This window comes from Polypterus senegalus, chromosome 1, assembly GCF_016835505.1.
Source record: "Polypterus senegalus isolate Bchr_013 chromosome 1, ASM1683550v1, whole genome shotgun sequence".
In the NCBI taxonomy this organism is placed as follows: Eukaryota; Metazoa; Chordata; class Cladistia; order Polypteriformes; family Polypteridae; genus Polypterus; species Polypterus senegalus.
Window position 1 is genome coordinate 65,021,553 of NC_053154.1, and position 15,490 is coordinate 65,037,042.

Sequence of the window (15,490 nt, forward strand, 5' to 3'; positions counted from 1 at the left end):
CACTCCTACATACTTACCCTTCCTTCACGAGAATGGGCTGGCTTTTATTAGAATTATTTTTACTTTTTGTCTGACATTTAATGTGCTTGAAAATGTATTAAGAGAAAATATAACATAAATTTTGCTTGTAGTTTTGTTATAAGATAAAAAGGAAATGCTCTTTATTAGTAAGGAAGCTACCTCTCTCTTAATACAGCGGATTTTATACTTAAGCAAGCAAGTTAAACATCTGGAATGCATTAGTGACCTGACAGGCTACTGGAAAGAAAAACTTTGCATAGTAAACATTAAACTGTTCTGCAGACTGAGCAGCAAGCTTCAGGAAAGTTTAAGTGTTATTGGAGTCCATTTTCTAACAGAAAATTTACCTTGTAAATGTTATTCGAACAGTCTGCTCATCTGTTACAGGATTTTTTCAAGTAAATCTCTTCTTTAATACTGTGTTTTAATAAATATGATCAGCTGTTGTTTGAGGGTCTTAGGAATTTTCATCTTAACACAAGCATGTGGAAGAGCCCAGCGTCTAACACAGGATATCCTAATGATGCAATACCTTGAGCAAAGACTAGCACAACTAGAAGTAAGTAACTACATAAACTGTCTGTTTTATTATAAATACTGGGTCGTACATTAAATTACAATATGCAATGGAACCTTCATATAATTCTTGTTTTGTAAAATATGCATTGCAGACTATAACATTATCAATTGGATATCATTTATTTAATTTGCTTCTGATGAAATAACTGATCAAATAATCAGGTTAAATAATCTCCTTTATGAGCAAATAAAGTTCATTCTATCTATCTATCTATCTATCTATCTATCTATCTATCTATCTATCTATCTATCTATCTATCTATCTATCTAAAAAGTTATAATTTAGAAAAAAGTTAAATATATATTAATTACAATATTTGTTAGCAAACCACTTTGGAACCAATAATGATTTATTTCTTTTCTTACTTCAAACCACTCAGGATAGACTAACAAAATGCCACGAAGAGTCTTCCAAATATGCCCAAGAGTTATATGACTTTTCTACAGAAACAAGGAGTAAGTTGGATAGTTTAAACACATATAAGTCTGAACTCAAGAATCAAGTAGACAATGTGGTGACAAGGGTGGAGAAGATTGAGCGGGATGTTGACTACCTTGAGGCCCAAACGTCACAGCAGCCTTGTATAGAAGTGGATGAAAATCTTTTGAAAGAACAAGTTCGGGAAGCAGAAGGCAAGAAAAAGGCAAAACTCAAACCAATCCCAGGTAAATAAGTAAATGTGGTTCTTGTGGTATAAAACCACATTGCAGCTGAACAGAAAGGTTCCAGAATTTATCCTATTTTTGCTGCCATTTTCTGCAGAATATGTATTGTCTTACATTGTTTTATGACAGATTGAAATCACACTTAGAGATGCTAAGTTTCAATGAACAATTAATACAAAACCTTACATAAAACAGCATAAACAAACTGATACACCATTTCACATCACAATAGTCTTTACTACTGTAGGCTATTTTTGCAATGATGTTTCAGATAGTTGAAAAAACTCCACTTCTGCATTATATGAATCTTCAATCTTAGAATCCTGGGATGTTATTTAATATGAGCTACTTCAGCATATAGTATTAAGTTTTAACACTAGGAAACAAACTGGCATCCTCTCCAGGATGAGTTCCTGCTGAGAAGGCTGCTCCCTACCACTCTAAATCAAACACTTAGATCAGGAAGTGGATGCTTGAATGAATAAACTGTATATCTACTGACCTTAATTATTTAGCAGTGGTTAGTGCGTTTGCTTCACAGTAGAAGAACCATGATTTAAAAATCTGACTTGGTCACTGCCTATGAGGAGTTAACACATTATCCCTGTGCCCATATGAATTCTTCCTCCGGGCACTCGAATTGCCCTCAATATATAATAGATGTGTCTTGTAAGCTAAGTGGCGATTGTAAATTTCTTTGTGAATGTGTCTCACCTAGCGTTAGTTTCTCCTTTGTGTCTGCCAGGGCAGTTTTTAATCTTTATGGTCCTGTAACTGCATTTAAAAATATTGAACATGGATTGGAGAGGTATACATGACATGTATGTAATTTATTATGTAATTCATACAGAGTAATTAGGTTAAGAAATCGGCATTCATATTTTCATAGTACCAATGGACTATTAAGAAAGAGTGGTAAAGATGACCACCTGTTCCTAAATATGTAAGGCTAAACAATTAGTGATATTATGGCTCTCTAGATTATGAGGAGAATAACTTATAATGATATGGGCAATCATGTTACTGATTTTGCAAATAAGATTTGCGCTGGAACATTTAACAATACAATTTAACAATTTTTAGTTAGGATGTGAGACAACCCCTGAGAACAATCTGTCAGTTTTATTTCTAAATATAACACACCATAAAGTGCATTTCACAAGCTGCACCTTAAAGTTGTTATAGCTTTTTCTTTTCTGTTCTGTACTGTACATGCAGACCTGATATTGCTTATATTTACACATAGGCAAAATCTGTTCAAAAATAAATTATAATAGATGTGTCAGAAACATCTGGGGGATGTCGACACTGAATGTACCTGTTTTGTGGCATTGTTTTAATTAGACAGGTAAATCAAATGAGGAGCTTGTGCATCCATCACACTAGTGTGCCTTTGTCATTCACCAGTCAATCAAGATGCCATCTTGGTGTGTCTACTGGATTAAAGGAACACTCCATTCAAAAATTATATATTTTTTAATATGTTACTTTACCAATGTGTTTTGTAGTGATGGCCAAGAAAAAAAATTTAATCATGTTTTCATTGAGAACTGACATAACAACATTTCTGATAGAATGGGAGCCAATGATGACTAATGTCAGACAACAGACGTCAATGTCCAATGTAAAAGTCCATGAAAAAATCTCACATTGCTGACGTCACATGATCCACATGTCAATCATCACAACAAATAACATGACGTAAGTGACATATAATAAAAAATGTCATTTTTGGGTGAGCAATGTCTTTAATATCCTGAAAAATGGAAAGGGTGGTGTTATAAGGATGTCAGAGGTGGGCTACCGGGAAGTCTTCTGTGTCAGGCTAATCCCTTCTGTAGAGAAAAATGACAAAATAACAAAATGTACCTGGTGTTCTCTCTAAATGACTTCCCAGAGTCCCCTCAAAAGCTTGAGACATGCGTGTACAAATGACACATTAAAAACATGTTCCTCTACTTAAAGGTCTTACCATTAGTTTATAATATTTTCTCAAAAAATACTGATTTTATTACATATAGTAAATCTGTATACTGAGGACATATAGATCATTTTGCATGGTGTCATTTTTTTTGTTTTATTTTTCCATCAGTTTTATTCTGAATTACAATTTAAGAAGCCTAAGGTATAAGTTAAACAAAAAAAAGAAAACATGAAAAACTAAAGACTTACAAACCAGCGATCACACTTTGCGTACTTAGCAGAATGTTCAATAACTATAGTTCAGTAAAAGCAGGTTAGACTAAAGTTAGTAATATTTCTGTTCATTCATTGATTTTTCTTTTGATAGAAATCAACTAAAAGTATTACCTTTATTAGAATTTGAGGCAGATAATAAATGAATTAAAGTTATTAAAGATAATTATATTTACAGTTTCATCTTAAACTATTTGTAGATGGATGGATATTTTAAATGAAAAAACACAAAATATAAACCCAAGAAGAATAATGAAAGACAGCCAGAATGCATACCTATTACTGAACATTAGTGGAACTTGTTGGTAAGCCAAGACACAACACAAGGGTAAACCCTGCACTCCGTAGCAGTGTAATGCAGAGCTCAATTGTAAATACACAAATTACCAGTCACCAGTCAAAACTACCCAGCCAGCAGTGTTCAAATGTCAGTTCTAGAGGGTATGCCAGTCTATCACTTAAAACATTTTGAGTTACATTCTTTGTATTAAAATGTGCTAAATACATAAATGTTGCTATTGTCGTCGTTATCGGAGAGCACTAAAGCATCAGCACAGGTCAATCCAGGTAAAACAGAAATAAAATGCAAACTCAATGCATGCTGTGTCCAGATTAAGACTAAATCTAATCTTCTGAAGCTATGAGACAGGTGCACCCACCACTGTGCTGCCTTGCAACAAAATAATTGCAATGAAATTTACTGAAAAAGCACACATATGCAATGCCACTAAGTACATGTATGGAAGCAGTACTTTTGTGAGATAAGACCAATTTTTTGGAATGGTGGGATAAGCTTTCATTAGAAAAAAAAAACAAAACTTTTACTAATACTATTCTGGCAGTGATTCCTGGCAACTCTTTTCCTGTGAATATACTCTGTCCTGCACTATTATACAGCAAAGGTGGCACAAACTATTCAGACAGATTCAAGGAAACAGCAGGTCTGAAAAACAATTGTATTTTAGACCAGTGGTTCTCAACCTGTGGAGTAGTTACCAGATGGTATGCCAAGGGATACAAATAATTTAGGAAAAATCCTAAATAATTGAGGTTTTGCTTCGGGGGAATAGAATAACAATAACAGAATGTTAATAGTTGATGGTCCATTAAAAGCCGTTGATTATACATTGCCCAAACCCTAGTCTCCATACTCAACCATGCTTCAACTCCACTGGCCCTGCCTCTTCAGTCTGTCTTTACTCTTCTCTTTTGCAGCCAACAATTGTAGAGATTTGAAGTCTCCCTTTGTTCACATGGGGTCTGAGATAACAGATTCTACTTACTTTCCACCTCCTTGAGCTGATCCATACCAGGATCGAGACTCCCCAGGAATCATGTGCCAAAGCCACAGGATTTTTGTGAAGGAAAGTGTCTCAACAGTTAGTGCAGTCATTCTGGACCAAACCCCCAAAAATTGCAGCCCTGCACAGGCTGTCCACTCAGTATCTGTCTCCCTCTGTCTGGCCTGGTTACAATATATTTACTTTGGGGAATTTTGTTTGATTCTTTAATAGATTGCAAGCCTGACGTAGTAGAATATATAATGAGAAAGAAAGACAAAGTTTGCATATATCTTGTTTAATAATTGTTTGAAGATTTTATTGTTCTGTGAAATTCTTTCTAGTTGATAATAATTTTGATGCTAGGTCTTTTGTAGCTATAATGAAAATTAGTCTTGTGTTGTTTTAATTAGGTTAGAGGTTTATATTTGTGATGGCTAATTTTGTCTAAGCTGATGTTACACTATTATGTCTCATCTCTTTTGTAAGTTGTGTTGGAGATAAGTGTCTGCTAAGTGAATAAAGATAAATTTAAATGAATAATGTTATTCTTAAGGTCATAGTGTTAGGTATTCTGATTACTTTTAGCTTCTGATTTTTCAACTTGGGTCATTGTCTTAGCATTTTGGTTTTGGTGATATTCTTGGAATTTGGTAATGACTCCCAGAACACACTTGTTTTCTGTATTTTTATAAATTTACTAAATACTACTTCGTTTAACAGTGTAAATGTGTAGAACCAATTAAAGCATGACACTTGTTAAAAAAATAAGTTAAAAAAATCAAAAATACTTTTTGTCATTGTTTTTACCCCAGGTTCAAGTGAAGAACTTTATGAGCGTATAGTATGAGTGCTAAATGCTCCATGTCTGTAGGAGTATCAACTTCCTCCACTCATTCTATTTGGTTGGCTATTTACTTTGTACTTTGTGACTTAAAAATGTTGATATATTTTTCACCTTGCTTATACTGTATCTGGTTTAGCTGTTTCTCTTTAAGAAGTAAGGTTTCTCCCTCCCAGGCACAAAGCCAGGGTGTGAAAGCAATGATCCCCTTTGGTTTTCAGGGAGATTTCAGAGATTGCCTGCCATGCATCCAGACCCAAGAAATCAGAAGCATCAAAGAAAGAGAAAGACAGAGACAAAGATAAACAGACCTAGCTGTAAGGGTATAGCAGATGTAGTTTCAGGTGATTGGATCTGAGTTAATTTCAAGCTGCATGTTAAAGCCTGTTCCAAAATAAATGATTATGTCATCAGAATAGTCAAATAGGCACCTTTAAGTTGTAAACATTTAAATAAATGTTGTTCTAGGCATTGGTTGGTCTGAAAATGTCTGCAGTTCATCTTGGCAACTCAAATAAATTTCCAGCCTATGGTCCTGCATAATTTAGGGATAGGAGGCCCAGTTGGCTTGATGCTTAAACAGGCTCAGCTACTGCATCCTTTTCAAGGATTCTGTTTTACCAAAGATGACCATGTGTACCACTAAAAGCCTATCGAAACAAGGTAATGCTCACTTTGTTCTACAATTCATCTCTCTCTGTCTCTCTCTCTATATATATATGTATATACTAGCTATGTAACCACATGCTGTAAAAAGCATGGGGTTCTAGAAACTATTAAAATTGTCAGAAAAAAAATTGAAATGTAGAGATGTCAGGTAATTGAAAGGAACTACTCTGGGCATCTCTCTCCTAGGAGGTTCTGTTTTGCCATCATGCTCGAATCTCTTGTGCATTAGCGGCTAAGTGACTTTGTCTTTCTTCAAAGGTTTCGTTTTGCCAACATGCTCGCCTCGCTTATGTATTAGCTGCGGGAGGAAAAATAAAAGGGATACCGTTTAACCGATGTGCTTGTCTCAATTCTGTATTAGTGGCTAAGTGAGTGGCTCTTTCTTCAGAGGTTTCATTTTGCTGACGTGCTGGCTTCGCTTGTTCCTCTGAGGTGAAGACCTTATCCTGACTTCATCTTTCACTTCTGGACCGGACAGACAGACACACACACTTCCACACTTAGATGTTTATATATAAGATATATATATATATATATATATGTTTGTGAGAAGCCCTTAAATCTGTTGACATTTAGGGCTAGGCTGCACAACTGTTACAATCAAGGCATATGGAAGCCCAGTTTCTCCAAAACCATAATCAAGGCAAGGATACCATTGCAATTGCTCCAAAGATTACTGAACAGCACTTGCAATTTCATAACTTTAATTGGGACAAAATACACAAAAGTGTCACAATCTTAAATCCATACCATATTTAGGTACATGCAGTATGCCTTGTGCCGGCAGTCTGATGTATTTAAAAAAAAATGATCACAAAAATGAAATCAAACATCTGAAAATGTTGTGAGTTACTGACTATCCTTACTCCCACAATCACATCTTCCCCTTAGCTAGTAAAATAATGAATTTACTAGTATAGTGAGATCATAAAACAGTTGAACTATCACATCTTAGAAAGTCAATTGTTTTACACTTTTCTGTAGATCTAGTCTAGCAAATACTAATAACAAACTAGTTGTGATGCCTACACCCCAAACAGCCTCAACATCAAAACCAATAACAGGTGAAGTGAATAACATTGATTAACTTCTTACAATGGCATCTGGTGGAGTATATTATGCTACCAGTGAACAGTCAGTTCTTGAAGTTGATGTGTTGGAAGCAGGAAAAATGCACAAGCATAAGGATCTGAATGACAAAGGCCAAATTGTGATAACAAGATGACTTTGTCAGTGCATCTCCAAAACAGCAGATCTTGTGTGGTGTTCCTGGTATGCAGTGGTTAGTACCTATCAAAAGTGGTCCAAATGAGGATAATCGGTAAACTGGGACAAGGACATGGATGGCCAAGGCTCAGTGATGCATATGTCTGTCTGGTTAGATTCCACAAAAGAAAAATGTAATGCTGGCCATGAGAGAAAGATGTTAGTACATGCAGTATATTGCAGCCTGCTGTGTATGGGGCTCTGTCCACCACCAAAAACACCTACAATGAGCATGTGAGCGTTAGAACTGGTCCATGGAGCAGTGGAAGAAGGTGGCCTGGTGTGATGAATCACATTTTCTTTTAGATCATATGGAAGGCCATGTGCATGTGCATTGTTTACTTGGGGAAGAGATAGAAGCAGGGTGAACTATGGGAAGAAGGCAAGCTGGTAGAGGCTTTGTGGTACTCTGGACAATGTTCTGTTTGGAAACTTTGGGTCCTGGCATTCTTGTGGATGTTATTTTAACACATACTATTTAAAGAATGCTGAAGACCACATACACTCCTTCATGGCAATGGTATTAACTGACAGCAGTGGAGCCTTTCAGCAGGATAATGCTCCCTGTCACACTGCAAAAATTATTTAGGAATGGGTTGAGGAACATGACAAAGAGTTCAAGGCGTTGACTTGGCCTCCAAATTCCCCTGATTTCAATCCGATTAAGCATCTGTGGTATATGCTGGAAAAACAAGTCCAATTCAGGGAGGCTCCACCTTGCAACATACAGGATGTAAAGGATCTGCTGCCAACATCTTGGTGGCAGATAGTACAGGACATGTTCAGAGATCTTGTGGAGTCCATGCCTAGATGGGTCAGAGCAGTTTTGGCGGCATGAAGGGGGCTTAATATTAAGCATGTGGATTTAATGTTGTGGTTGACTGGTGTGTTACTAGAGCCACTTTATTTAATGTCAGAATTTTAAAGGTAAATGAAGCTAAACTATTACTGTATGTCCTTTTCCATAAATGATGTTTCCAGCAATTCCTTCATGATGGTACTGGTGAGAATGACTGCTGTCACTCTGCATCCTCCTCAACTTTTTCTTGTATTTGTAACGTTATTATTCAGTTTTCTTGCAATTTGTAATTGATTACATGTGACAGACGGACAGACTGTTATGGACACTCTTTAAGCTATGTGATCTGTGCATCAGTGCATCCCTGTGCAACTGCAACCTGGACTTTATGACAGGCAGACCACAAATGGTAAGGATTGGCAATGTCACCTCTTCCACAGTGACACTCAACACCATGGTCCCCCAGGGATGTGTGCTCAGCCCCCTTTTTGTGTACCCTGTTCACCCTTGGCTCTACGGCCACACAAAGCTCCTGTACTATCATTAAATTTACAGATGACACAACAATTATTGGTTGCATATCAGATGGAGAAGAGTCTGTCTATAGAGCAGAGGTGAGAACCCTGACATCATGGTGTCAGAACAACAACCTGCTGCTCAACATCAGGAAGACCATGGAGCTCATCGTAGACTATAGGAAATTGCGGGGTGGTGGCCACACACCCACTCACACTGAGGGAACAGAGGTGGGAAGAGTCAGTTGTTTCAGATTCCTGGAGATATCTGTGAGGATCTACACTGGTTGCACCATATAGGTGTGTTCATGAAAGCAGAAAAACAGTGGCTCTTCTTTCTATGGTGGCTGAGGAAGTTTTGTACGGGCTCTAGAATACTCACCAGTTTCTACTGATGTACCATTGAGCGTATTCTATCTGGTTTTATCATGACCTGGTATGGCAGCTGTAATGCTCTGGAACGCAAATGTCAACAGAGAATGGTCAGATCGGCACAACGCCCAACTAGGACTGTGCTGCCAACCATCCAGGATCTCTACAGACAGCGCTGCAGGAGGAAGACACGGTGGACTCTCTCTGATCCCCAGCCATCCCAGCCACAGATTCTTCACACTCCTGCCGTCTGGCAGGTGGTACAAGTGCATCCAGACCTGCACCAGCAGGTTCAGGGAAAGTTTGTACCCACAAGCCATCAGGCTACTGAACAGCTAAATACTGATCACTTTGGCAATAATGGTCATTTAAAAAATACTAGACACTTTTTGACTTACATTCTGTACAGAAGTTGGAACGTACATATACATGCACTACACTCCCTTGTTCTACAGGCATTTAATATTTTACTATGCACCTTTTTATTTTATTCTTACTTTTATTATTTTCATTTTTGTATTAATATTAAGAATTATGTTACTGTGCAATTTGAGGAGGCACCGAGCCCAAGAATTGCATTACTGGTAATGATGTTTCATTGATATCTGTATATGACAATAAAACTTGAAACTTGACCTGGTAGGTATTTGCCTCAGTCAGCAAAAAGCATTCAAATTCTTTCCTCCGCTAGCTTTGTCACAATCAACAATACAGTTTCTTTCAACTTTTGTTGATAGCAGGTGCAGATATTTGAAGGCACTTGTTTCTTACTCAGATGCTGCAGTACCATATATCAGCAATTTTTCATTCCAGTATCACTGTGTACATAATAGTATTCATAATGTAATGATACAAGTCAGCTTCTGTATGCAGTGCACAATAGCAGTAAACCTTATAAACATGGTAAACTACACCCTATGATATAACTGTTTTTGATAAAATCATTATTGATAAGTAATCTGTTATTCTAAAGACTAGGCTTACTGCATGTACAGTCCATGCAGGTCTTCCCTGTGTATCAGGACTTTACAAAAATTTGTTTTCAGTTTGCGTGCACATTTCACCACATAACAGTGTATTGCTTCTTAGAGTATATCTGCCTAAATAGTCCTTAAAAGATGGTCTATTTTAGTATTTTAAACACTTTCAATTGTGGTTGAACAGACTGTCTTCTTTATTTGTCCAGAATAAACCTGGACTGGCCATAGCTTATTTGTTGCTTTCAAGTACTATACACTAAATCAGGATTAATTACATCAGAGGTTTAACATTTGTGGCTTTGTAGCCATAAGTAGCCAAGAAAATAAAAAAAGTTCTGGGCTCCTTATTCTAAAACTAATTTTTGTAATGATGCAGTTAAAGAACTCAAATACCACAGTTTAAATATATTAATATTTTTACTTTTAGGACTGGCATTGCACACAATATCGAAATTAACCATTGACCGTGCACTTTTCCTGCACAGTGCATATTTTACTTTAAAAATTACCAAAAGAAAAAAAATAATTATGTAAGAAAGTGGAAAAAAATCAAGATTATGATCTGGTTATTAGACATTGTTTGCAATCTGTCACCAGTCATAAATTTGAAATGATTTTTGTAAGAATTTCCTTATTATTATTATACCCAGTTATATCATTGAACATGCCAACATATGTCTCATATTTGCCACATGAGTAAAGTCCTAAATGCATAAGCCATATTTTGGAAACTTTTGAGTACTGGTTTGGCTGCTGTTGGTATTAAATTTAAAATTAGAATTAGAATTCATACAAAACCTAATCAGATCTTAAGACTAATGAGTGAGAGGTGTCCATGAAATTTAAAGAGAATTGATCCATTTGTGCTAACTTCAAATTGTTCACAAATTTTTTTACCACAAAAATAAGGACACGTGGACATGGACATACATCCTTCTAAAAATGCTCAAAACATGTTCTAGAGATTTAGAAATGTATTTTCCTTTTTCAATCCCAATGTGTTTTTATTTTAGGAGAACAATATTTCCACCATACACTATATGACATATGGAAAAAGTAATAAATATTCCATCATGATTTAACTTGAAAGTAAATGCTTCACAACCAAAACGAATGTCAAAGAATCATAGGTATTATGAAGGTAAATAATAACCAATTCTTTACAGATCATTTCTACGTCGACAGCAAAGAACATCAGAAAATGGGGAAAAACGATGATTTTATTAACAATTTGTTTAATCAAGTTTCCATAGATATTGCTCAAAAACATACTAAATTACTGAATGTAATTTTTAGTATTGTGCTACAAATTTTAGTCTTTAGTGTCAAAAGTATGTAATATCTACACTACTTTAAACAACCACATTTTTAAAGCTGTGAACAGCTTTCCCTGAAATTGTAAAACATAATGAATTACTGTAGAATCCCACTATGTAAGAAGTGAACATATGATTTTAATGATACCAGTGAAAATTCAATAAAAGTACATATGAGGACATAAAGAAAAGGGCATTTTATCACGCTGAGAATAGTAAGAGTCAGGAATGAACCATCTTGTCATGGTACCTACTGAATTTGATACTGGAACAAATTGTTTTTAGCTAAATAAGTGTTTAATCCTCTCTATTTAATAAACAAAATTATTTTGTTCAAAACCAAATCCAGAAAAAAAGTTATTTTATAATGTAGGCTTTTGCAGGTAAAATAAGAAGACTAAATTGAAATAGTGACATATAACGTGAAAAAATTTCCCAATGTTGCATAATGACCAATTCCATAATCATGAAGTGTTTGAGGTTATACAACTGTGATAAAGTCATAATTAAGTCTATATTAAACTTTAAATATTTTTAATATTGTTTTATATGTCAACAGATAGATTTACATTTGATTGATGTGTATGATTTTGCTTTATCTTAAACAGATTGTGATGGAATGTTAACAAGCATCAAATCCCTCAAAATTGTTAAGAAAAGTGGAGACACTCAAGGTTCGTGGATGAAGGACCCTGCCAAAGATTCTCCAAAAATATATTTTTTAAGTGGATCTAAAAATGACATGTTTATGGAGTTTTCAAATATGAAAGCATTTACAGAAGGCAATGCAGCAAAGAACATTACCCTGCCCTTTCCTTGGCAAGGCACAGGTCATGTTGTGTATAATGGTTTCTTGTATTTTCACAAGAGTGGATCTACAAATGAAATTATAAAGTACCATATTCGCAGCAAGAATGTGACAGACAGTATGATACTACCAAATGCTGGCCAGGTGCCTGCATACCAGCTTTCTCCATACACATTCATAGACTTGGCTTTGGATGAACAAGGTCTTTGGTCCATCCACGCAGACCCAGACATAAATGGAAATATAGTGCTCACTAAGATAGACCGTGGAAGTCTAGCTGTAGAGCACAGTTGGGACACTACCTGCACCAGCAAGGAGGCTGAAGCTGCATTTTTGATATGTGGCACATTATTTGTTGCTTACAATTCTGAATACGGTGGTCGCTCAAGAATTCAGTGCATTTATGATGCCCATGATATTGCTAGCAGTGATGATATGCCCACTCTGTATTTTCCAAAAAGTTACACTAGACATTCTGTTATGCACTATAACTTCAAGGAGAAACAGATTTATTCTTGGGATGATGGATACCAGACACTTTACAAAGTGACAACAAAAAAATCAGAGAGCCCTTAGGTTAATCAAAAATAGTGACCCTGAGATTTTGGCTGATAGGCACATTACGCTAAGTGCTCCATTCACACATTTGTTTTGCTTTTAGTCTTGTATTAAACATTTACCAGCTTATAAACATTCAACATTCAAAACAAGATTATTTAATAAAAGTTATGTATGTGTGTCATACGTAGTTCTATATGTAAACTCTGTTATATCAGGATACTTCAATACAGTTGTTTAGAGTACCCGAAATATCACAGAATAAACAAAGGCATATTTTGTAAACGTCCTACAAGTAATACAAAAATGCTAAATTATTTTACAATACATATAAACTTTATAATGTGTAATGCAAACTAATGACTATTATGCTGTTTTCCAAAAGGCTGTAAAACTAACTTATTTACAATAAATTTGCCTGTTTGTGTTTTTAAAGCATATTTACTTAATTGTACAGAAACAAAAATTATGAAAATATTTTACTTAGATCTAACAACCCATTTGGGTTGTCTTGATTACCACACTTACCATTACCCTACACTTTTTGAGAGCAAAGATTCATTTCATGCAGTAGTGTTAGATAATAAACCTCATAAGAGTGATATGACGAGCTCTGATCACAAAATACACATTATATGTATACTGTACTATACTGGGTGCTTCATTGCTAACTGAAGAATCAGAATGATGGACTCTGATAACTAAAGTAAAATAAACAGTAATAATTGTCTGTCAGTTCATTTGTGTATACAATATGCATATATATATTTTCCCATTTCTTCCAGTACAGGTGGAAGTTAGGGCTGGAGCATACATTAGTAGAAGATTTTGAAAATAAAGAAAAAGGTGTATTTACGAAAGCAAGGCTGGCTTTGCTTTTATGGTTCCTTAGACCTTATCAAAGGAACAACATTATATTCTGTACTGCATGCTTTTAACTGACACTGTCAAATATATTATTAAAGGACTGAAAAACCTTGTGTGTTTAACTCCAGTTAATATTAAAGCTTGTTGTATAGTATATCAGACAATAAATTAAAATGGGAAAAATGGTATAAAGTATAACTTTATTCATTGAGCTTTGCAAACTATAAAAGTGGAACTTCTGTTTGGTCAATTGCTTTCACATGTATTTTGCAATATCGGTTTAAAACTCTAAATGGCTCGTAAACCATTACGCAATGGTTTCATCGCAATGTTCTCACCTGTGTTAAACAACAAAATCTATAAAAGGACAAAGAATACAAACTACATTAGGATGTTCTGTCCCCATAAACTGTTTTGCTGATATTCTCTATAGTATGAAACTTGTAAAAAATTAGGCAGCAGACAGAAAAAGGTTTGGGAATGGCAACCCCATGTACTGAAAAATCAGCAAAATAAAAAAACAGATGTGGAGTTCACAACTGAACTGACTAACAGGTTGAGTCTGGGCTAGAAATATGGTGGATAAGATGAACAGGTTGAGTCAGGGAGGCTAAAACAGGAACTGATGTGGCAGGAAGATGTATTCTGGGTACCAGAAATGACATCATCAGGGGTTGCCGGAAGTGACTTCAACATTGGGTAGACCAGTGGTGTTGTCATTGTTAGGCAGGGTCTTCGACAGAACTGCAGAGGAACAAGAGGAGAGACGATCAGGTGAGAGTACCAACCCCCTGTCTGGCTGACGAATAACACTATTTGACCCTTTAAACTGCGCACATGTGTGAGATGGCCCCCTGCCTCAGCCCAGCCCTGTTAGTCTGTGAACTCCGACAATAAAGCACAGAAAACTTATAAGGCTGGAGGTCTAAAAACCAATGGATGACATGTGTGTTACACTCCTTGTGCACTGCCATCCACTGCAGAGCAGCATGATCAGTGACCAGGGTAAACTCATGGCCCAAGAGGTAGTACCTCAGTTGCATCACTGTCCATTTGATTGTCAAGGCCTCCTGTTCCACAGCCTCATACCTGGTTTACCGATATAGCAGTTTTCGGCACAGGAACATGACGGTGTTCGACACTACTGACACTTTGACACCAAGTCCTGTGTCCAAAGCATCGGTCTAGAGGATAAAAGGCAGAGAAAAGTTAGGAGCCATTAGGACAGGTGCTGACTTAAGGGCCTGCTTTAGGTCACGAAATGCAGCAGCTACTTTACTATCCTATACCACATTGTCAGGGGCCCATTTCTTTGTTAAATCCGTCAAGGATGCCATTGTCTTGGAGAACTGGGGTACAAACCGGTAGTACCTGATGAAACCAAGAAAGGATCAGACCTGTCGCTTGGTTTTTGAACTGGGCCATTTCAATATGGTTGCTTGGAACAGGAACTGATGTAGCAAGAAGATGGATTCTGGGTACCGGAAATTAAATCATTAGGAGTCCCCAGAAGTGACATCAACAGTGGGTGGACCAGTGGTGATTTCATTGAGAGGCAGGGTCTTTGGCTAAACCGGAGAAGAGCAAGAGGGGAGAAGATCAGGTGAGCGTGCCAACCCCTGGTCTGGCTGATGAACAACACTATTTGAGCTGTACACTGTACCCCATGAACATGTGTGTGACACACTATAGATAGACAGTTGCAAGCAGCTTTGACAGGAATACATGGAGCTTGAAAAAGCTACCATCATACT

At 36.3% G+C, this 15,490-nt stretch overlaps 1 protein-coding gene across 1 annotated transcript; it reads left to right on the forward strand.

Moving 5' to 3' along the window:
- Positions 1 to 287: 287 nt before the first annotated feature.
- On the forward strand, positions 288 to 13,924 carry olfml1 (olfactomedin-like 1). Its single transcript, XM_039749861.1, has 3 exons — positions 288 to 580; positions 981 to 1,266; positions 12,112 to 13,924. Exons 1-3 carry the CDS (start codon positions 455 to 457, stop codon positions 12,885 to 12,887), a joined length of 1,188 nt encoding a protein of 395 aa, XP_039605795.1. The 5' UTR covers positions 288 to 454; the 3' UTR covers positions 12,888 to 13,924.
- Positions 13,925 to 15,490: the final 1,566 nt, after the last annotated feature.